The sequence below is a fragment of the Otolemur garnettii genome, unplaced genomic scaffold, assembly GCF_000181295.1.
Source record: "Otolemur garnettii isolate 467f Iridium unplaced genomic scaffold, OtoGar3 scaffold00007, whole genome shotgun sequence".
NCBI lineage: Eukaryota > Metazoa > Chordata > Mammalia > Primates > Galagidae > Otolemur > Otolemur garnettii.
Genome location: NW_003852402.1, coordinates 14343667 through 14368413, shown reverse-complemented (window position 1 = coordinate 14368413; position 24747 = coordinate 14343667). Strand labels below are relative to the sequence as shown.

Below are 24747 nucleotides of genomic sequence, written 5' to 3'. Positions count from 1 at the left end.
TGGAATTTATCAAAGAGACTTGGCATATCCCAAGGAGGCTGACTGATAATAGCATTTTCACACATTACCAATCGCAGTGGACAAAAATCTTTCATGTTCTTGGGACAACATGAAAATCCCATGTAGTCAGGCACTGGAGCAGATATACAAAGAGTAAGATTTATAAAAGGACAGAATGAGCTGTGTAAGTTGTGGGTTGGAATCACACAGAGTATAAAAGAGAATGCTTCAGCAATAGAGGTGATGCTTACCAGGAATTTTTCACAGATAGGAAAAAACCTTATAATGAACATGAGGATAAAATGCAGTCACACACACACAAGATAAAAGAATACATCTATCGTTTGTTTTCAAAGGTTGTATGAAGAATAATCTGAAGATCAAAATGGGAACATCTTAAAATCTGCTAGATTTTATTCAATGTTTATTTATTTCTTTGCTGCTCCAAAATAGTCAGAAAATTACCAAGTGTCCATATGTTGTTTATAGTTATGAACTGGTTTTCCCAACCATATGGTGGCTACAGGAATGGGATAATACATCATCAGTATGCGAAATGTCAGTTCTTTGGGGAGTATTAATTATGAACTGATTGACTTCGGGGCCTTTCAAAAAGGACCAAGACTTGCCCAGCAATCAGGCTCATCCTTCAGTTTATAATAAAATGTGCTCCCTCAAAGGGTGTCCCTGGCTGCTCCCATGTGTGCAGGGATGGGTTCTTTGTTCTACTCAGGCACAAAAATAGCTGGTTACTTCAGCTTCATTTGAAGATTTATTTTTAAGGGGCTTTTCCCTCAAACAGGAAAATAACATCTTTAGAGAAAGGAAAACAATGTATCCTTTTTGAACTTGTTATATGCATATTTACCATTACTTTCTTTTTTTTCTTATGGATTCTCCTGTGGTTTGGAAGGCTTACTTTCTATGGTTATGGTTAGGGCCCAGTTTGCTAGAGAATGCTAAATATAGGAAAAGTTTATGAAAGCAGAAAACTTCCTTGCATAAACCACTATTCTCTTTTCTTCCTTCTTACCTTTGGAAGTTACTCATCTGATAAAACTCAACTTAGTATTAAAGATGTCATTTCCTGACATCGGCTGGTTTTAGGATGAGACCTTGCTCTGAATTTGTGTGAAGTGACATATCACCAGGCAAGCCCAGTCACAGTGAGTCTACCCAGGCACTCGAATGCGGTCGCACCTCTACAGAATCCAGTGTCCTGCCAGGAGCCTGTTTCTCATCTTTGTGTGCTCACTGGGAGATCGACATGTTTAGTCATCTGTGTGTGACAGTGGCTGGGCCAGTCTGAGGCATATGTGATCCACAATTATCACATTAAGATTATAACTTATTGATTACTTGCAAACTCTGCCATCAAAAAATTAAAGTTTCTGAGTACGAGTAAAGAAATGTTACCCCTATTTCATGTCTTATACGGTTTTCAGAGGAAGCCAATTTTTCTCCACCCTTCCAAACAACAGGATCTAGGCCAGTGGTTCTCAACCTTCCTAATGCCTTGCCCTTTGATACAATTCCTGCAGGTCATGACCCAGGTTGAGAATCACTGATCTACATGCTACTCCAACTGGGGTTTTATTATAAACTGAGGGATACATTTAGGAAGGAATATTTCTTTGGGTGAGTCTCAAAGGGAACCTGGACAAAAGCCATGTGGTCCAAAGTAAATTAAATACAAGTACTAAATTTTCCTAAGCTATAAAACATTAAGCACAAAATGTAAGCAACATATTACAACTTTATTAAATTCTCTATTTTACTGGCTGTTCAGATTCAACAGAGGCCTTCATAACCTTCAACTACAGTCCTTTAACAACTTTGTGGTGTCATCGTATATACTATGACATCTGATTAAGTGGCACAAGACTAGTCAAATCTATCAACACAGAGCAACTGTTATCTGTCACAGCTGTGGTTTTATAATAATTCAACCATAGATGTAAAGATATTCAGTCTTCTGTGAGGGTTCTTTGCTGCTGCTGTGCAAGGCATTACTCAAAAATATTTTACCAGGATAGTCCTGAATAATGACAGATACTAGTGATGTCACGTTGCAGGTCAGTTAAAACTCCGCCTTGTATTTAGCATGAGAAAGGTAGCTCGGGCATGAAAATGTTTCTTTTGGGTCCCCCTTTCCTTCTACCTGCTCACGCACTCCTTCCTCAACACAGCTCACTATCCATTCACCTAGTATCTTGATCACAATCCCTGGAGTGTGCTCTAAGGAAGAAGGGTATTTAGGGTTCTGTTCAGTATAGAGGGGGTGGCTAGATGGATGGGGGGCTGGACAAATTTGACAAATCAAGGGAAGAAGGGAAACATCCCCCCTCAAATTACTTAATAGAATATTCTTCGTGACACTTCTTGGGATGTAAACAGATTGGTGTAAAGAAGATCATTTTGATGGCTAAACGTGTGTATGATGGAGTAAGGCAGTTTCTTGACCCCTACCCACCTTCTAATAGATTTTTCTCAAAATCTGGGGACAATGGAGGAGGCACATTTTTCCCTTTCCAAATGGGGACAATGTGTCTCCTCCCAAAAGTGATTTTAAAACACTGGCTCCGCAAAGCAGCAGCCTCCCTGTCAGCCATCTTGGCGGGAGCAGTTTCAGCTGTGCCCTTTGGAACCTGTCAGTTCTGGAGTCTGATGTCTGAAGAGCATTTCTGTTCACTTTCACTTCAGAGAGTGTTAGTGGGGGTCCGGCAGCCCTGTGGTTCCAAGTCCTACCCTTTGATAACCGCGACTGGTCTCAGTTTAATGGCTTTCTTGCTGATCCCAGCGTCATGGCAGGTGTTCACCACATCTGTCACGTTCTTATAGGACTCAGGAGCCTGCAGGAGAGAAATTGAACAACATAATGAAAATGCAATTTTTCAAAGCACTAAATTTCACCTGTAATTGAAGAAATGTGCACTAAAATAATACGGAGGGACTTTTTGTCTATTGAATTAGTAAAATTTTAGAAAAATATGTAAGCTCAATTTTGGTAAAGGCCAGTGAGATAAACACTTCCATCTTTTTTATACTCTTTCTGTATTTCTCACAACTTCTCCAAAGAATATTTATTACTTGCATAATTAAGAAAAGTGGTAAATATAATGAAATGCGCCAAACCATCACGTTAGTGGTGATTATCTCTGGATGGGAGTTCCTGGCAGTGTTAACCTTCTTTATATATTTCTATGGTTGTCAGAATTTCTGGAGTGAACATGTATTATTGTTATAATAAGGAAAAATTATTACGTTTCTATATATGTGTGTGTACGTGTATGGGGGGGTATGTATGTGTACCTAGGCTCACAAAATTTGTCTGTGAGTTGCTAGAAAGACCCTCACCCTTCCCTCCCACCCCTACTCACTGCCACCATTAGAACCAATCTCATCACACACCCTCTTCACCCCTACACATGTTGACACAAGAAGGCCCCCCAGGCTGGCTCCCACGGGGCTGTGTACATACCCTCTTCTCCCCATCTCCTGTAGCCTCAGTTTCTGAAACTTTCCCACTGTGGCCTCTGAACACCTTCCAGAGGAAGGGATAAAATCTCCCTTCCTTTCCTTCTTTGAACACTCTCTCCACTTACTTGTTATCACCAAATCATGGATCTCCCCTGAGGATATTATCTTCGCCTGCAACTTTCAGACGTGTTAGTTGTCTTCCTTCCTAAACCAGGTCATGCCACTGGCCCCAGCTGGGACAGGCATTGTCCTGGCTGTGATGGTTGTTTCCCTTCTCCTTCCTTTCTCCCTGAGTATCCCAGTTGTGAATCTTACAGTTATATTATATGTATTATACACTCTACTACCTCCTGTGCTTATCTGATCAAGTTTAAATTACTGCCCAATACTACTTGAAGAATTTTAGCTCCTGGCTCAGTCTCATTCTCCCTTTCTATATAATTTAAACTAATTATATAGTTTAATTAGGAACCTATAGTTTAATTAGGATCCAGGGAGAGGATCCTTTCAGTACTATGGCTTCTTCTCTGATTTCTGCTCTGCCCATGAGTATGGCTCTGCTTATGCCAATGCTTCACTCCAGCATCATACCCCAGAGCTTATCACTACCAAGATCACTACCTCTCCATAACCTCACTTCCAAGCATTCCATACCAGTGATCATGGACCAAGTTAACTGCTCAATCCCCCTTGTCTTCTATCTCCAACAATCCCATCCCGTCCAGGACCTACGATCCCTCTGCACCACGTCAATAACCTTGCTTCTCTTTCACTGTGCTGTACTTGTGACCCTGAACAAAGGTAACTCAGCACCTATTTCATGCCTGCACCTATACAGCCGGACATGGTTTAAAAAACACCCAACCACCGGATTTAGCCTAAACAGGTCTTTTAGTGCTGCCTGGCAATCATCCAAAATTGCACTGGGCCAATTACTCTCTCTCCTAAAGTTAGGACTATTTCATACCTTCCCCTCTATCCACATTCACAGTTGCTGCCCTATTTCCTATTACACTTAAAAAAAAGAAAAGCAGCCAGGATAGAATTTTCATGAACTCTTAATTATCCTTGCCACCTACCTGCATCCACACCCTCTGTCTTTTTATTAAGGGTGAATTATCTGCGTTCTTAGTAATGACCAACCCCATCCACCGGTATACCAGATCCCCTCCTCTACTCAAAGCCACTTCTGCAATAATTCCACCCCCCTTTCCTGCATCATGAATTCCTGCTTTAGATTCTTCTCATCAGCATGCAAACACACCAGTCAGATCATGTCATTCTTCTGCTCAAAATACTCCAATGTCTTTCCATGTTAATCAGAGTAAAAGTGAAAGTCCCACACAGTCTGGCCGCCCATCTCCCCCTGCCCACTGTCCCTCTTGTTTGCTCCTGTCACTCCTAGACTCCTTATTGTTTCTCCAAGGTTCCTGCACACCTGGCTCAGGGGTCCTGACCTGCTATTCTCTCTGCCTGGAAAGCACACTTCCAGATCCCACACGGCCTGTCCCCTCCATCCTTTCCGGTTTTTTAATGCTAATCACCTTGCTGAAGTCTTCCCTGACCACCCTATTTAAATCTGACTCCTCCCTACTTTTCCTCAGCCCCTTTCCCTGCTTTGTGTTTACTCGACACACTTACCTGGTCATGAACTCGTTAATCCATTTTACTATTTGGTAAGTGCCACGAGGAAGGGATTTATGTTATGTTCCCTATAGTGTCTCTGCCATATAGAGAAGGAGCTAGCTATAGCAGAATTTTAAATGAGTGAATGAAAACATCATGTGTTGCAAAGTGAGGGGAAAAAAAAACCAACCAAAAAAACCTCAGACAGAAAAACCAATTGTTAACAGCTGTTATCCCTGGTTGGCTGAATTCTAGATGTTTTCTGTTTTCTTCTTTGTATTTCCCAAATCTTTTAAATTAAACGTATGTTATTCTTAAAATAAGGGGAGCATTTAATACTTATTAAAAAAATAACTTTTTCATACTCTGACTCAGTAAATGTACTGTGAGACTTAATTCCAGTGATTAAAACAGGTGGGAAAAAACCTTCTTCAAAATACTCATTACAACTTACTTTATAGTAGTAAAAATTGGGAAGCTACTCAAATATCTACTGTAGGCAGAAACTAAGCACTCAACAGATAGGATATACAGTAATGATTTTAAAAAGTCACACGAACAATTGTCTAATAATGTGCTAAATTCCTATGATCCATCCTCCCACCCCTCACTCCCCCAAGTCCTTACTGCCCATCGTGCCACACTCTGCTTTCATGTGTCTATGTTATTTAGCTCCCACTGGTAAGTGGGATCACACAGTGTTTGTTTGTGTCTGATTTGTTTCACTTAAGATAATAGCTTCCAGTCTTCTCTCTTAAATTTTTAAGAAAGAACTTAAGCTACTTCTACCTTAAAAATGTTCATATGTATACACATATACAGGTAATGTGATAATTTAAACAAAACCTTTGCTCTCCTGTGAATCAAATAAAAGTGTTTTTTAAAAACATTTCCTCCTTCCTTTTTCAAATTTGCTTTCATGCTGAAACATAAATGTACAACTGTGCAAAAGGTTAAGATGAGTCAGCTCAAATTATTTTTAAAGCTTAATCTGTAGAAAGAGAGGACACAATAACATAAAAATCATTGTGTTTCCTTAAGACTAGTCAAGTGCAAGTGAGCGAGGGGAAGAGTGTGACATGAAAGTCACTCTGTGCCTCAGCGCCCGTAGCACAGTGGTTATGGTGCTGGCCATACACCAATGGTGGTGGATTCGAACCCAGCCTGGGCCAGCTAAACAACAATGACAACTACAACAGAAAAATAGTCAGGTGTTGTGGTGGGCACCTGTACTCCCTGCTACTTGGGATGCTGAAGCAAGAGAATTGCTTAAGCCCAAGAGTTTGAGGATGCTGTGAGCTGTGATGCCACAGCACTCTAACCAGGGCAACACAGTAAGACTGTCTCAAAAAAAAAAAAAAAAAAAGAAAGAAAGTCACTCTGTGACTAACTGAACCCTCAATTGAGATGGTCACTGCCCTTAGCCTTCAGACCAGCCTAAAAAGAATTGAGACAGAGTCTCACTCAGTTGCCCTGGGGTTGAGTGCGTGGCATCATAGCTCACAGCAACCTCAAACTCTTGGGCTCAGGCAATCCTCTTGCCTCAGCCTCCCCAGTAGCTGAGACTACTGGCACCTGCCTCAATGCGTGGATCTTTGTAGGACCAGGTCTCACACTTGCTCAGGATGGTCTCTAACTCCTGAGCTCAGGCAATCCACTACCTTGGCTTCCCAGAGTGCTAGCATTACAGGCATGAGCCACTGCGCCTGGCCTTTAAAAATAACTTTTATGAATTCCAAACAAAAGAGAAGACAATTAAAACCTAAATAAGTTAAACCAAGAAACACAAACAGAAACTGAAGTCATAAAAAAAGAAACCAAACAATTTCGGTTAGTAATAAAAAATGTGCTATCTCTGCACTGGCACACATCATAAATGTGAACATGCTGAATATTTATTTCACTTACTTCTTCCATAACCAGTTTGGGTGAGGCAACACGGATTGAGATTCCCATATCTGCCAATTTGTCTAAGACATCCTGGAAATCTAAATTACGTCGAGATTTTGCCCGGGACAATGCACGGCCCTAGAATGGGAAGGAACAAAGAAAGCACTTTATAAATTCTGAGTAAATTTTATGTTTGATTATGGTAATTATTTAGGCCCTTAGGATTAGATGTCCTCTCCTTAATACTTTTTTAAGGACTAAAGGAAGTTTATAAAATCATCTTTTCCTACTTTATCAAATCTATTACATGCCTTTTGTCATAAGCATCATCATATCCTTTTGGAAAATAAATTTCTACCTACACAAGGCATTTTCTATTTAAAGATTTAGTTTTGTATATTTCTAATCACACAATACAAATATGTGAGTTTTTAATTTTAAATGGTATGTCTGTCACCACAAATGCTCCGCGCTCTTTGTGATTTAAGATGGCATATTAACCTCAGAACTACTGACATTGATCCAGGGGTCCTCAAACTTTTTAAACAGGAGGCCAGTTCACTGTCCCTCAGACCGTTGGAGGGCCAGATTGTGGGCCCCGGGACAAGTCGGCTGCTAAGCAGGACAGGCACCAGAGGCAAAAATACCCAGCTGGCTGGATAAATGTCCTCAGCAGGCCAAATGTGCCCATGGGCCATAGCTTTAGACACCTGCTTGACCAGACAATTCTTTGTGGTGGGGACTTGTGTACTGTAGGGTGTTTAGTGGCAGCCCTGGCTGCTACCCATGAGAGGCCAACAGCAATTCCCTGTGACAATCAAAATGCTTCTAGGTACTGCCAATGTCCTTGTGGGAATAGGGAGTTCACCTTGGCTGAGAATCACTGGGTTAATTTTAACTCCTAATTTTAGGAGCTGGGAGGCAGCTAGAAATAAGAAATAGTCAAAGAAAAAAGTAGGGTTAAAGTATATTTGTGAGGGTCTGTCCTATGAGAAGGTATTGTAGATAGTTGCTATTTCCTATACTAACAATGGCCAAGCACTCTTGATGGTTTAGAATAAGGGCTAGCAAGCTACAGTTTGTGGGTCACATCTAGCTCATCAACTGCTTTTTAAAATAAAGTTTTATTAGAACACAGTAACGACCATTTATGTAATACCTAAGGTTGCTTCTGCACCAAAAGGGGTACAGCTGAATAGGTGGTACAAATACCACATTGCCCCAAAAGCCTAAAACATTTACTGTCTGGTCCTTTACAGAAAAACTGTACTCATTCCTGGCTTAGATTAGAAGTCATGGCTGAAATGGGTCTGCAGACTACATACGGGCTCTGATTTCCAACAGGCATATCCCCCAAATATTAAGTGGACAGTACACAACAGGAAGGAGCATCCTATGCAAAAGAGCAGGCCCAGTGACTTACTGAGATAAGCTGTGGTGTAGATTTGCACGAGTTGTTGCATTACTTATAAATGAGTTACAGTAAGTTTGGCCCGTGTGACAATTTTCCAGTCTGGATTTTCTAAACTTGCAGAGATTAGAAACAGTTCCTGACCCTACCATGACCTCACTAAGGTGGAGACACCAGTAGGTGACCTTAGCCAGTCCACCAAACAGCGTAAATTACTGAAAATAATTTCAAGTAGAAGGCACAATAGACCCAAACCACAACTCTGGTAATGCTCAATCAGGTTCATTTATCAGGCAAAATACAAAACAACAGCTAAAGCGAAGAAAGTGTTTCTTAGCAAGTCTCTGTTTTCCTTACCGCTCCATGACAGGTTGTTCCAAAGGTCTCAGTCATGCCCTGCTCAGTGCCTGTAAGAACGTAACTACAGGTTCCCATGGTGCCACCAATGAGTACTGGTTGTCCAGTGAGCTGAGGACGTACAAAAATCAAACAATTAAAATTTAGCAAAGCATAAACTTTCTTTGTCTGAAATTTAAATTTCTTCTTGCATTGTAGGATAAACCTAGACCTCTAAACACACTGCCCTTACAACTATATTAAGATGTTAGTTTGATTCTTTGGGAATTCAGATGGAAGGGAAGAGAAAGGGGGTGAAAAATCTGAGTACCAGGGAATACACAGCAGACAGACTGAATTTAAGAGCAAAGCAAAATCCCAAAGTGTAGGGAAGTGTTACTAGAACTATCCTGCACAAGGCATCTGTCCTCTCTTGGCTTCAGTTTCCTAATCTATAAAAGGAAATCAGCAGGCTCTGGGTTTTTCTAGCTCTATTAGAGCCAGACCCAAAGGAAGAAGGAATAAAACAGACAGCTTATTCTATTTTCCAATAGCTCAAAGACCTGACTTCATCTTAACCAAGTAAAATGTACGTAATGCAGTGCTACTCAGACAGTGCACGGCAACACTGCAAGCACGAGATGGGGAGGGCCGCTGCTTCAGAGAAGATGAGGAATCACTGATATAGTGGGTGACAGAGTATTTTCACAATTGCTGTTTTCCTGTTTAAATGCAACCCACATTTAGAACCATCTAGATCATGCCTGTACTACTTAAAACCACAAATGCTGAGCTCCGTACTTGGTAATCTACAGCAATGAGGGGATGGTGAGGAGGGAAGGCGCGGGTGGACCCCTTCCGGTGCACTAACAGCGTCCGCTCCTTCCCGTCCACCACATGCTGCTCCACTTTGGCAATGTTGTGAGAAACATCATAGATCACGTGCAGGTCCAAGTCATCAGGGGTTGTGTTGAAGACCTTGGCAAAAGCCTAAGAGAGAAAGCTTAGATTAAAAGTGGCCAGAACTAGCTCTTCAGGTTAGTCTAGCTCTTCAGCTAGTTTATACCTGAAGGGAGCGAAGGATTTAAGGGTTCAAAAACAGCAGGATGACTAATCTTCACATAAAGGACAAAAATTGCTTTTTAGACCACATAGCAAATTCTACTCCATCATTTTCTTGTTGAGACAGGGTCTCTATCATCCCAGCTGTGGTGTGATCAGAGCTGAATGCAGCCTTGAACTCCTGGGCTCAAGTGATCCTCCTGGCCCTGTCTCCCACAATGCTAGGATTGTAGGTGGGTATCACCTCACCTGGCACTTCTATTTTCTGTATTGGTCAAGACACATTCTAGAAATCATTTTGATTTCTCTCATTCCCAACACCTGATACTCTGCCTATTTAGCTTAAGACACCTGCCTACTTAGTTTAAAACCATGGGCGCTTCTTTAATAGTTTGAATATTTATTATGTAAATTTCTAAAACCAAACACTACAGGCTTTGATTGAACTACACCATGTTTCAAAGCACTTAACTTCATCATGAGTAACCTGGAACAAAAGAGCAACTCTGCTTGTACCTGCCGGGTTAAGAAGGTCATGGAAGAGCGGTTGACCCAGGCATAGTTCCCAGCTGCTGCCATTCCCTTCAGGTAGTCCTGACCCTCTGGGGAAGCGATTCGTGCACAAGCCAACTGCCGGTCGTTGACTATAATCTTGTCTCTCTTCATGGCCTTTTCCATAGCTACCAGCGCATCTGAAATAAAGGAGCAGTAAGTCCAAACCAGTCAGACTGCCCTTCAAGAACTCAGATTTACTGCAGAAAGGCAGGCTACTTTTTAGAGATTCCACAAAAAAATCACGTGAAATACAACTTTCTCTTTAATGTGTTTCTGAGTTTATCTATTTGTTTAGTCAAGATACATTTATTAACAATCTTCTCTGTCAGAGGGCGGTGACACTTTGTGAGACACAAAGTCAACATTTGGCCTCTAGGAACCTGTAAGGAGAATGAGATGTGTATACAAATGGCAACAACATGGTCTTAGTTACTTGGTTCTCCACATGTGAATGAATGAGAAGTAGTAAAACACATTTTATTACTATCATGGTTTTTAAAAATAATTGTTAATGCCTTAATATATAAAAAAGAGCTGGAGGAAAATCAAATCCATGAGAAAGTACAGAGAACTACTTAGCAGAATGTTCTGAAACACTAGCCAATGCTTTATGTATCTAATAGGGCCAACATTTTATTTTCTGCCCTGGGTAGAGTGCTGTGGCATCAGAGATCACAATAACCTCGAAGTCCTGCGCTCAAGAGATCCTCCTGCCTCAGCTTCCCAAGTAGATGGGAGGCCCTCCATAGCCCCCTGCTATTTCTCGCTCTTGCTCAGGCTGGGATTAAACACTTTAAAGGGTCAGGTTAGCACAAATTATTACATTCACACAGAATGAAACGTATAGACAAGGCTGACCCGTAACATGATATTTAAAGTTAGCAGTAATTTCCAGCTATATATGCACTTCTTCATAGTCATCAATCTTTTCCCAGGCCCCATCAGTCATCTAAAGTGACCTATTATTTCCCTGCCTCCTGCTTTAGTTCATGCTTTTTCTTATGACTGTCCAAACTTCGAGGCCCAACTCAAACATTATGTAACCCACAGAGGAAGGAGACGGATAGCTGGAGCTAACATTCACTGAGTGCTTACTGATGTCAGGCCTTGATTTAGATGCTTTACATCTTTTATTTCATGAACTTTCCATGACAATACTATATGAAATAATTACTATACCCTTTTTTCTCCAGACAAGAAAGTTAAAGAGCCCAGCAAAGTTATTTACTTAGTTCCAGGTCACAAATTAGAAGACCCAGAATATTCCAGAGCTGTCTTAAATTTTCATTTGGTTCTCATAAAAAGTACATTTTAACACCCAGTCCAGAAAATACCTGTGGCTACTTGGTGGCCCAAGCCTCTGCTTCCACTGTGGATCATCACACACACCTGTCCCTTATGGTCGATGCCCATTTTCTTAGCAGCATACTCATTGAAAATCTCATCCACAACCTGGATTTCTGCATAGTGATTGCCTGCTCCCAGCGTCCCCAACTGCAAATGTAAGAATGTCAGATAAAATAGCTTCTATTCTGTTTTTTTAAAAAAAATTTATTTAAAAAGCAAACAGGTAAAAACAAATAACAACATAACCATACACATGGTGTTTTATGCAAAAAAATTCCTAAGCCTTAGAAATGCTTCATTCATTTAAAATGATATTCTACACAACAAAAACAATAAATTTCATTATATCACTATACGCTCAAGATACACCAATATAAAAAGATTCATAATTACCCCTCCCCTTGTAAGAACCAGGCCATTATATGGCTCCTGGGACATTTATAAACGTCATAAAGGAAGGGTCAAATTTTGGGATGAATGCTGATGAATGCTGACTAATAGGGAAGGTCCAAGTTCAAAAGATTTTTGAAACATGAGTTCATGGAACTGACCATAATCTCCTGTTGAAAGAACATATCCCACAACTGGAGTGAACAAATGATTTAGAGAACCAGAGAATGGCAGTGCTGAAATAGTCTTTAGAGACTGCCTAATTTTAACTATACCAATTTTCAATGAGGAAACGAGACTCAGAGGCCAAAGAGTCTTGCCCAAGGTCACAATGAATTAGCAGCAAAGTCTTCATAGTTAGTTGTAAATTCCAAATACTTAGTATATTCTTGTCTCATGGACACCACAAATTGACAATGTATCTTTTCCCATCTGAGATGCCAGAAAACTTCTGGTCAAACGCACAGATTGTCAAAGCATGTGACTATGTAATCTACATGTATGTTATAAGCCTTATAATCCTGTCTCATTTTTCTTCCATCCCCCTCTCATTCATGATATCTTGTTTTATTTCTGAATAATTTACAAGTTCCCAATAGAATAAGAATGAAGCATAAATACCTCTGCATTTTTTGGTATTCTGTCAGAACACCTGAGAATACGTTTGCTGAGCAGAAGACACAGATCTTTCCCCCTCAACAACAACAAAGTATGGAAAAAATTTAACATGCTATCCCTCCAAAGTGAAAGTTACCTGAGGAAGGCCTCTTTTCTTAGCCCTTGCAGAGACCTTGGTGGGGTCAGCTTGCAGCATCCTTCCGTACTCCTCACAGTGCTCCTTGTCTTCAGCCCAGGCATAGCCTTCTCTCAGGGACCAGTCCACACCCATCTCCAAGGCCTCCTCCAAGTCTCTGGTGAGCAGTAGAAGGTGGCAATCATTTCACAATAAAGGCAGATCAAAACCTAAGGACCACATCTCCCAAGGGCAGAGGAAAACTCTGCATTTATTCTCTCCTGTGTACCAGGCCTTCTGCTAGACACCAAGGTTAAGCTGAAGCTCTCAGCAGCCCTAGTTCTTTGAGGAAAGTGATCACATATATAACTATAATATAAAATGGTCAATGCCTTATTAGACATAATTATAGTCCCACTTGACCTTTATATGGCCCCTCGTAATTTTCAGATCTTTTTTTTCATTAGATTTGCCACTCCTGAATTCTACAAAGTGGTGACTAAACAGCCAAAGAAGACTTACAACCTTAACCAGATAACACTCTCTACGACTAGTCTGACCACCTACACACCTGCAGTAATTTACAAGAACGTATGGTCAAACAATAAATGAAGGTATCTAGATATCTCCAGGAGACAGTTTAAATTTTAAGCTCTATTCATTCCCATCCTTTAATAACAGTATTTTATAGTTTGTTCCACTTGCACTTTGCAGCTTTGGTGCACTTACATTAAATCTTCGGAGGGAAAAAGCTTTAATCTTTATCTAAGGTTCATCTCTCTTTCAAAACACAATCAGGAAAGACTACACTTTTCAATGTTCCCTTCCCACTATGCCAAGATGCCAGCCTATTTCCGACATTATTTATTAGGACAAAATTCCTACCTAAAATGTTTGTAAGGATGCTTGGAATTTACTTGTATGTTCCATGTATGCTTTTCAAATTGGGGCTCCACGTTAGGGATCCTGTGAAATCACTGACCAAGTATCTTCCAAGTGTGTTAATTTTACTTCAGGTTTTTATCTCTTTTGGGGGGGCTACATAACAGGTAGTAGCTAAAAACATTTTTCTATTAATTATGCACACATTACTTGATTAGAATGCAAAATTCACTTAAATTGTAAAGATAAGGCTGGGTATGGTGGCTCATACTTGTTTTTCTTTTTCTGAGACAGAGCCTCAAGCTGTCCCCGCTGGGTAGAGTGCTGTGGCAACACAGCTCACAGCAACCTCCAACTCCTGGGCTCAAGCGAGTTTCTTGCCTCAGCCTCCCAAGTAGCTGCAACCACAGGCGCCCGCTACAATGCTTGGCTATTTTTTTTTTGGTTGCAGCCGTCATTGTTGTTTGGTGGGCCCGGGCTGGATTCGAACCCGCCACCTTAGGTGTATGTGGCTGGCGCCTTAGTCACTTGAGCCACAGGTGCCGAGCCGGTGGCTCATACTTGTAATCCTAGCACTTTGGGAGGTCAAGGCAGGAGAATAGCTTGAGCCTAGGAGTTTAAGACCAGCCTGGAAGTAGCAAAACGCCATCTCTACAAAAAATAAAAAAAATCAGCCTGACATGGTGTTGTGCAGTCCCAGCTACTTTGGAGGCTGAGGCAAGCGATCACTTGGGCTCAGGGCCCAGGAGTTGCAGACTGCAATGAGCTATGACCTATGCCACTGAACTGGGCAACAGAGGGAGACCATATCTCAAAAAAGAAAAACAAGATAAAGCAGATGCTACGGAAACACACACCATACAAACTTAGCACACTAATCTGCTGCTGAAGTACTCTGCAAAGTTGAAGTCACACCACTCTGCATAAGCTGTGATAGCGTATAGTCAGTGTCTATCCGCGAGTAAGTACACTGCAGCACTATGTTTAATTCTCTACCTAGATGAAGAATACATTCAGTGCTATCATTTAAAAAGTAGATTGTGGATGAACAGATTCACTGACAAAAGGCAGTGAGACTCAGAATACAGCCTCTGAGGGGAAAGGATATTTGGTTTGAATCCTGACCAAATTAAGGATTCACTAAGTCACTAAGATTATCTCTCTAAACCTCAGTTTTCTTTTTTTATAAATTAGGGACAATAATAGGATTAGTGTCTAGATGAAATAATAAGACACACAGTGTCTTGCATATAGAGTGCTCAATAAATGCCAGTGGATATCACTGTACTACAAATATTACCATATGTAAAACGCTGTTATAACAAACACAGATTCCAGATTCTAGTAAATAGGCTGGACCTCATGCTTAGACAAACAATTCTCACTACTCCCTGTGAGTTGAGTGACTGATCCTCATTTCTCAAGTGTCCTGTACAAGAAATGAAGCTGAGGATCACTTGGTTGTTATCATCTCTCCCACTCAGTTTACTGGAAACTTGTGCTCTTACTTGGCATTCATTGGGATGACGCCTTTTGATCCCACCCCAACAGGAATGTGGTCAAACATAGCTTGGGCAAGTTGCTCCTTCACAGGCTGGACATCACTTTCATCTAAATTGGTTCTTAGCAAGCGGACACCACAGTTGATATCAAATCCGACACCACCTACAAAATAGAGAACATTAGTCAAATACTAGCAAAACCAGGTGGCCAGGCATCTCTTCCCACAGCTTCTCACCATTAATACTTGGCTAAAAGGATCCATTCTTTTAAACATAGCTATGTTGGCTCGGCGCCTATAGCTCAACTGGCTAAGGCGCCAGCCACGTACACCTAAGGTGGCGGGTTCGAATCCCCAGCCCGGACCCGCCAAACAACAATGATGGCTGCAACCAAAAAATAGCCGGGCGTTGTGGCGGGCGCCTGTGGTCCCAGCTACTTGGGAGGCGGAGGCAGGAGACTCGCTGGAGCCCGGGAGTTGGAGGTTGCTGTGAGCTGTAACGCCACGGCACTCTACAAAGGGGGACAGCATGAGGCTCTGTCTCAAAAAACAAACAAACAAAAAAAAAACATAGCTATGTTTTAAAGTAGCAAAAAAAAAGGTTGTCTGCTAAGTAAGGTCTGTTGTGACACCAACATAACTGAAAGTAACATATGTGTACATACTAGAGGGACTTTATGGGCCAGGTAGGCAAGAATGAACGATGAGTAACCAGCATGTCCCTGATATCCATCCACTGTTCCCTGTAACCACCACTCTGCTCTGTCTCTGTGCAGTCGATGTTTCAAGATGCCATCTTAGTGAGATCGTGTAGTACTTTCTGCGTCTGGGTTATTTCTTAGCAAAGTGTCCTCCAGCTTTATTCGTATTTTGCTCTTTGATTTTTAAAACTGATTTCCTTCTATTAAGAGGTTGAATAATATTACATTTTATGTGTTATAGAGGGTGGCATAAAGTTCATGCAATTTAAAATTCTGTGGCCACCCTGTATATATATTTTCTTTATCCATTCACCTGTCAACAAGCACTTATGTTGTTCCCACATCTTGGCTACTGTGAATGCTGCTACAGAGAACATGGGGGTGCAGAGATCTCTTCAAGGCAGAGAACATGGGGGTACAGACATCTCTTCAAGCCATTCCTGTGGTTATAAACCCAGAAGTGGGATGCTGGGCCATATGGTAGTTCTTTTTGTAATTTTCTGAGGAAATGCCATACTGTTTGCCATAATGGCTGCCCCAATTTATATCCTCCACATTCTCAATTTTCAGACTGAAATACTTTTTTAGTAATATTAGTTGAAATTGTTTTCCAATTTCCATTATGATATACTGCTTAATTCCCAAAGACATGGTTTGTTTCTATTAAAAAAAAAAAATTTCTAACTCAATTCCACTGCAGTCAGGTATCTTTCTATCAGTGGGTCTCAGTACGGTCCACAAACCCTAGAGTGAAGATGAGGAAGCAAGACTCTTTCAGGGCTGTAAGATTTGTCTTTGTATCTTTATTATTTTATTATTTACTTTTATTAAATCATAAACAGATCATGTATACATTAATGCATTTATGGGGTACTCTGTGCTGATTTCATATAGAATTGGGAGCATTTACATCACTCTGGTTAATATATATACCTCGTCTCATTTACTTAACTATTGTGTTAAGACATTTATACTCTATACTAATAGATCTGACATGTACCCTTGCATTAGGCACCAAAGGTGTGATCCCACCATTCACCCTCCCTCGATCTGACCTCCTCTCTCCTTCATCCTGGGCCACAGTTGTGATCTATTCTTCATATGAAAGTGTGAGTGATTGTAATTTGGTTTCATTATACTACTGAGTACATTGGATATTTTTTCTTCTCACATTCTTGAGATTTGTCTTTTTAATCATATTCTTTCATGAGTGTATAGTGAGATATTCCAAAGGGTACATGTCATGAAGTTTTTGTTCTGATGGAAGATGAAACATGTACTTGTGTATTCTTGTCTTTTAAAACTTGGTTTTAACTTCTAATAAGGTGAACAATGATATAACTTTTGAGATCAGTCCTCAATAATTTTTATGAGTGAAAAGTACATCCTGAGCACAAAAAGTTTGAGAATTGCTGGTCTACTTGAGTATGAGTTTAATAATTTGAAATCTGAGATCTGCTTTATGACTTAGCATGTGGTTAATTTCAGCATAACCTCTGCATACACTTGAAAAAACCATGTACTTTGCACTTCTTGGGTGTACTCCATGTGCACACCCAACCACACATGTATATTCCAGGTCAAGGTTATCAAGTTTGTTACACAGATGACTTAAATCATCTATACTCTTAACTGACTGAAATTTGCCATTATCTCAAGAGAAAAACAGAATTAAATGTTGGGCTCACCTATCCTCATCTTTTTCTCTCTTCCTCTGCATGTTGACCTCACAAATTCTTAATCTTAGAAGCTTTCCTATGCCTTCAAACAGATTTTTTTTGTTTGTTTATATATTAAATAGGCTTTCTCATTTTCAGCAGGGGACTGGTGTGAAACAACCTAGTCCACTATTACCAGAAACAGAATTCTCAAAATGTTACTTAAACTTTCCTTTTTTACTCAGACTCTTTGAATGCAAAGATGTTACTTCTGATACGGAAGGTTTTCACTGAAATAATCCTATAACCACAGCACAAGAGGTATATAGAATGAACACTGATAAGAGTAAACACTCACTGAATATGGCCTCTGTGCTTAGCAGTATTCTCAGTACTTGACACAGCGGAACTGATTCAACTGTCATGATAATGCTGCACGCTAAGTAACACGAGCAGACCTGGTTGGTCCATGAAGTAGATTAGTCACAAAGATGTAAATTTGCCAATTTGTTTTGTAGCCAATGTCTAAGTAGTGTGTGGCATTTTTAATTTTTTTTTTTTTTTTTTAGACAGAGCCTCAAGCTGTCCCCCTGGGTAGAGTGCCGTGGCATTACAGCTCATAGCAACCTCCAACTCCTGGGCTCAAGCGAGTCTCCTGCCTCTGCCTCCCAAGTAGCTGGGACCACAGGCGCCCGCCACAACGCCCGGCCATTTTTTGGTTGCAGCCATCATTGTTGTTTGGCAGGTCCGGGCTGGGGATTCGAACCCGCCACCTTAGGTGTACGTGGCTGGCGCCTTAGCCGGTTGAGCTATAGGCGCCGAGCCGGCATTTTTAATTTTTAATAAATACGTATGTATTTTGCTTGGTATTTTAATAGTCTTTCAGTGTCCACAATCAATTCTTACTAAATGTGAGGAGAAAATGAGTATGATCAGACTGAGCTATGCACACAAAAGAGAAGCAGTACTCTGTTTCAGAAAGGCTAAGGTCCACAGAGAAAAGTTACATCCCTAACAGCAGACATGCAGGGACCTTACCTGGGGATACCACTGCTTCAGGGTCATTCATATCAAAGGCTGCCATATTCCCAATGGCAAACCCATAGCCTGAATGGACATCAGGAAGCCCAATTGATCGCTGTAAGAGAATTGGAAAGTAAATACAGATGTATCCGCCGGAGACTCTGGTTGCCTGATGGACGTGACACTGATTCCTAAATAGGCTGCAGGCTGAAATCTTACCTACAGCAAGATTCTGTTTTCACAAAATCTTCTCTATTGGTAGAAATACAGTGAGAAAAAAACCTTTTTATAAAGCCTGACTGCTAATTAAGGGAATTCAAAACAGAAAAGCCTCAGAACACGGTACAGGAGGACCATAAACCAACTTAATGTTTTATAACATTTTAAAGATAATCTTAAAACACTGACAAAGCATGGTCATACCCAGTTAAGGGGAGGGAAATATCCAATTTATACAGACCATTACTTTTAAGTTACCAGACTAATGGAATCCACTTGATAGTACGAATACTGTAGATTTTCTATATCTGGGGCTTAGAAAAGGACAATGACCCAGGAAGAATGCAGGCCAAACGTGGTGGAGATATACCTGGACACAAATCTGTTTCTTAAATGTAAATGCCATGTCATCTCATACCTGCACCCCCCACCCCGCCCCGCCCTCTGGCAGAGTAACTGGCATAAAGACCTCAGAAAACAGCTGTTGAATGGATCCATTTTCAACCTCTAATGGTGGCATATGAATGTCATCCTGGGGTGGGGGTCCACTCCTATCACTGTTACTATTACCGTCCATCTTTTTCAGTCCTCTCCAGAATAGCTATGCTGTTCTCTCCTCTCCCTCCCCGCCGTCCTATCCCTTAAACTTCTTTCCGTTCCTTCTCTACCATCCTCTTGACAGGGCCACAGTGAAACCTACAACGGTGGTACAACTGATCAAGGAATAATTATCTTACTATGACAAAGAAATAAGAAAACATAAAAACTACTTCAAAGGTTCTCGAATGGTGATAGATTCTAGCCAAAGGCATTTAGAAACTGAGGTGCTATCCAGACTCAAGTATTTCCTTAGGGTATTTCTAGCTATTCAAAGGTCACTGTCTGACTGGTTAGTCAGGCACACCCAGGCATCCGTTCAATAAACTTTAGATGAAGAAATATAAATACAATGATTAAAGCTCTGAACTCTGACTCACATGAACTATCCCAGGCAGGGCTGCCACGTTGCCAATCTGTTTCATGGCTGGCAAGAAGCCACCAACACCTGAAAACAAAAATTGAATGTTAGAAAAGAAGACAGAAGACATGCGTGACTTTTAGCTTTACTTGGATTCATGTTACGAGACTGCACTAATGAGCCGATGGGGGTCAGGGCTGCTAAAATGATAAAGAATGGAAGGACATGTGAGATGCAAATGGAAAAGGAGCTTCTTTCAAAAGGAAGAAAACTCAAAGGAAAGAGTCACAAATGTGCTGCCGGAGTTCTGTGGATACTACCAGAAGGCTGTCTGCAAATGCTGCACTGGGAGATGGGAAATCTAACTATCAAATTCTATGTTTTCAAAATGCAACATGTATTCTTTCAATGGTCCGCATTATCTATCAAAAAATCAACACGGGTTTTATTCTAAGTGGCAAAGAAAGACAAAATGGAAGAGCTGGGAAACGATTAATTGGAAGTTGGAGGGTGTGGGGCTATAGCCCCAGCTCTGATATTTGTGTGACATTTCAGACAGGTGAGCATACCCTGCTGGGGGAGGGATAGTTAGCTGATCTAAAAAATGAAAGGGTTAAAACTAGATGATTTCTTCATCCAACTCTTGGGCTCAAGCGATCCTCTTGCCCTCTTGCCTCAGTTTTTCTATTTTTAGTAGAGGCAGGGTCTCAATTTTGCTCAGGCTGGTCTCAAACCCATGAGCTCAAGCAATCCACCCACCTCAGTGCTAGGATTACAAGTGTGAGCCACTGCGCCCTGCCAAAACTAGATCATTTCTATACCATCACCATTGAAGTATTACCTTAAAGCTTTATACATTTTATCTAAACCTTGCTGTAACCCTGCAATATGGGTATATAATGAGTCCTCTTTTATAGATAAATGAAGTTCAGTAGGCCAACTAATTAGTGTCCTGGTTAAGAATGCTGGCTTTGAAATCAGATACTCTTGAATCTCAGTTAGGGCTCTGCCACCAAGAAGTTGCGTGACCTGGAACAAATTAAAATTACTTAATTTCACTGAGCTTCGACTTACACATCTTCCTTTTAAAGTTATTTTCAGTATCACATGAGGTAATCTATGTGAAGCACCTAGTGAAATTGCCTGGCACATACTAAAGCAAAATAAATGGTCCGTCTTGCTATTATTGTTTAAGGTTTGGTGAGAAACAAAACTGGTCTACCCAACTCCAAACCTTTCTTACAGACCAAGTGACTTAACAAGGTGATCACAAAGAAGTTCTGTGGTCTCCCTTTACGTAGTGTTTGTTCCTTGACAATATTTTAAATTACAATTATTTGAGTTATAATTTTTCAGGTCACAAGGAAGGTACCACTGTACCTCCACACATGAAACTTCAATGTACTTACCACCACCACGACAGGCATTCCTTAATTCCTCAAACATCAATTTCTCCAGAGCATCATTCACATAGAAGACTCCTTCAACCTGGTATGAACAAAAAGGAAAAACGACCTCTGAGTACGGGTATAGGAAATAGAGGCACCACAACACACTGTGCGCAGGATTTATTTTGCTTCCACCTTAGCTCAACCATTGTGTATATCTGAGGGAGGCAGTGTTGGACACTGACCCCACCAATGTCTTGTTTTTGTTCTGTTTGTGTCCCATAGAAACAAATACAGAAAAAGAAAACAACTGACCCTACCCCTCTGGTATATGACAACTAAGCAAGCAGAAAACTTCCTATCAAAGACTATGAGCTGCTTCCAACTTTAACTATACCTTAAAAATGTATTTTGCAATGGTGAAAGAAAAATTGTTTCATTCTCTTCCTCTCAAAGCCACATTTAAGCTTCCAAAAGATACAACATTTTCTTGGGTGTGATAAACTTTTCCAGCTATGCTCTCAAAGGCCAAAGGTCTCACTACTCTCAAGTTTCTAAAATATCAATGGAATCTGAAAAACCAGATATATCAGAAACTCGAATTCTGTACATAAAATGCAGTTATCTGACCCCAGTAGTTTTTTCCATGATTAAGACAATAGCAAATTACACTTTTTTGTGGTTTATGTTGATCTGTAAGACTATACTCAGGTAAATATTAACTAAAAAAAAAAAAGAAAATTAGTATGTAGCTACTTGGCTGTGTGCTGAGTTCTACAGTTTATAAAGTTTTAAAGCAGCCTGACAATACAGGAGGCACACCAAGGGCAACAGAAAATATAATTATGTAACACCAAAGGGCAGAACATTTTTTATCAGAGATCAAATATGATGTCCAGTCATGGAGAACCAAAATTCACTTGGTCAATCATCTGAACAATTAAATTTCTTTTATCATAAAAGATGACTTTATTACCACTGTATGAATGACAATTAATACTGGTTGAGAGAAAATGTTTCCAGTGGGTCATACTTACTAATTCATTAAACAGTAACTGAAAATTTACTGTGCTCAAGGCACTGTCCTGGACACAAGAGGAGATAAAACAATATGACAAGATCTTGCTTTTGAGAAGCTTCCAGTGCAGGATCAGCCCAGACAACAAATTAGAGTGCAACGGGGAAAGTGCTATAAAAGAAGGACATAGTGCTATGGAGGAATCTAATGAGGAAGTGGCTCAACAATCCAGTGAGCTGGGAGAGGCTTCACAGAGGTCCTGTTTGAGCTAGCTCTTTAAAGAGACATCACTGGAGCAGCAAAACATTCAGGAACTGAAGACGAAGAAGACATAAAGATGGAAGTGTTTGAAGGGAACGAAGCAAAATTTGTAGTGTGAAGATGTGAGGGGTGAAATGGAGATTAAGGAAAAGGGATAATTGTTAGTGTGAAATTCACTGCTTTCACAAGGATGGAAACACATTTCACTTTACCATAGAGGTGAGAAGATTTCAAGTCTCCACTCTATGGAGGTGGGGGGAATAAAGACTTGCTCCTCCATAGAACTAGCAGCAGTTTTTGCAAAAAAAAAAAAGTTGAGCTAGAATAGCTGCCAAGGATGGTCTGTTACTATATCCTAAAGATAATCACATCATGGTGTTTTTAAATTTTCTACTCCTTCCTTCAGGAATCCACCAGATTCCATACAAAGAAATTGGCCAAATAGTTAACGGAAGACTGTTTTATCCCTATGGACTTTTTCTCCCCTAACTGGCTAAGTGATTTGCAGGGGATATTCAATAAACTTTGATACTGAATGAAAGAGTGGAATGGCTACCAGGAACCATTTACTGTTTTACTGAGACAAAGGATCACAAACCTTGGTGCACTTAAGTGTTTAGGGATTTCAAAAACTATTTTAATAACATGTGCACCCAAACCTCACAAATACTATTCTTTACATGAATGAAAGATATGAGCACAAATGGTGATAAGCCTTGAGAGACACAGTGAGCCCAGGCTTTCAAACCATCTGTTCGTGGGTTTCCAAGTCTCCATTTGTAAAAAGAAAGAAGTGGCTGAGATTCCTCCTAAGGAGATAAAGGAAGCTGTGTCATGTACAGATCCTCACAGTCCTTCTGGGAAGTGAATATTAAAACACAACCCCTGCTGTTAATCTTCTAGACTCCTGCAAGGAATGTAATTGTTTTATTAAAAACCAACATGGAGTAATGAATACTGAAACTTGGTTCGGAGAACACAGGTCAGTAAATACCATATAAAAAACCCAAACCCAAACAAACAAAAACTCAACAGATAACCACTACTCAGCATGATTCAGAAGATCTGAGTTTTAGTACCGCAACTCCCCCCCCAGGATGGCAATGCCAGCTTGGAAAAGACCACCGAAGTCCCTTGAGGATCAGGGACATAATACATTTTACTGGGCGTTTATGGTGAGACTTAAGTGTGAAATGCTTTGTAAGCGCTAATTTCAAATTTACTTAAGATTCCCTAGATACCCCCGAGCCGGCCTGTTCTCCGGGTTCGGGGACCTCTCCGGAAGGGAAGTGGAGCCGGCACACGTTGCGCAATCTCAGAAACTTGGGGAGGGGAGGAGGGAAATCCCGCCGGGGGCGGGCCAAGAGCTCGGGAGCCGAGGACGCACGCCAGGATCGGAAGGGGACTTCGCGGGCCCCAAGCAGGGAAGGCCCGGCCACTGGGTCCTGCTCGGCCTCTTACCTGCATGTTGGGCACGAAGCCCTTCTTGATCCTCCAGCAGTTTTTATTGATCTTTTCCAAGAACTGCAGCTCATCATTATAGTTGCGGCTCATGGTGGCGACAATGATGGCGAAAACTTTCCAGAGCAGCCGCCTCGCCGTCAGGCTTCCCAGAGCACCGCCCCACCTAGAGACTAGGGCGCAGGCGCGGCCGGCTCCGGGCAGGATGAGCGACGGCGAGCGCCGAGGCTCGAAAGTCTTCGTACCAATCGCTAGGCTGCCCCCTAGTGTGTGTTTGTTTCACCTAAAGTCGATTTCCTTTAGGTTGCCGCTATGCGGAATCCGGTGGTTTTCCGTTTGATCTTGGTTACGTTTCGTTTTGGAAGTGCTTTTCAGCAGCTTATGAAAACACCTTGATCAAGTTCACCTGCTCTGGTGAAGCCATTGGCTTGGAGTTTACATCCCTAGAAGTTAGGGAGAAAAATATGCCGGCCTCTGAGAAAGATAAACATGTTAACCCCACGTCTGAAAATTTGTGCTGTTTCAGAAGGAATTTGTGGATATTCACCAAATAACTTTTCTGCCCGAAAAGAGCATCCCCAAACCTGAAGCATGACAGTTTATCGTTTATTCCAACAAACACTTGTGGGGGGCATTTGTTAAAGCCAGACACGGGCTGCGAGGGTGAGTAAGGCTTCCCAGTGCAGCCTTTGTTAATTAAGACCTCCACGACCTGCTTCTACAATCTCTCCTTCTTATTGATAAGTGATTTCGGTTTCCAGTCCTGCCTCATGTAGGGAACAGCATCTCTGGAATCTGAAAGACTTGAATTCAATTTCTATCTGTGCCATATACTGGCTTTGAGTGA

The 24747-nt window shown here is 41.1% G+C and overlaps 1 protein-coding gene across 1 annotated transcript; it reads right to left on the bottom strand.

The window, feature by feature from the left end:
* Positions 1-407: 407 nt before the first annotated feature.
* On the bottom strand, positions 408-24108 carry RTCB (RNA 2',3'-cyclic phosphate and 5'-OH ligase). Its single transcript, XM_003783269.3, has 12 exons — positions 23901-24108; positions 21182-21260; positions 19792-19859; positions 18611-18710; positions 15221-15377; positions 12852-13008; positions 11695-11854; positions 10322-10497; positions 9545-9733; positions 8765-8875; positions 7015-7134; positions 408-2852 (listed from the first exon to the last, which is right to left on the bottom strand). Exons 1-12 carry the CDS (start codon positions 23991-23993, stop codon positions 2745-2747), a joined length of 1518 nt encoding a protein of 505 aa, XP_003783317.1. The 5' UTR covers positions 23994-24108; the 3' UTR covers positions 408-2744.
* Positions 24109-24747: the final 639 nt, after the last annotated feature.

Bases quoted from the DNA above. Each gene is read 5' to 3' on its own strand.
- RTCB (XM_003783269.3), bottom strand. From the start codon at position 23,993: ATGAGCCGCAACTATAATGATGAGCTGCAGTTCTTGGAAAAGATCAAT. The intron at 18,711-19,791 runs GTGAGTCAGAGT...ATTCTCTTACAG, and splicing joins CCCTGCCTGGGATAGTTCAT to CGATCAATTGGGCTTCCTGA. The intron at 2,853-7,014 runs GTAAGTGAAATA...TCTCTCCTGCAG, and splicing joins CCAAACTGGTTATGGAAGAA to GCTCCTGAGTCCTATAAGAA.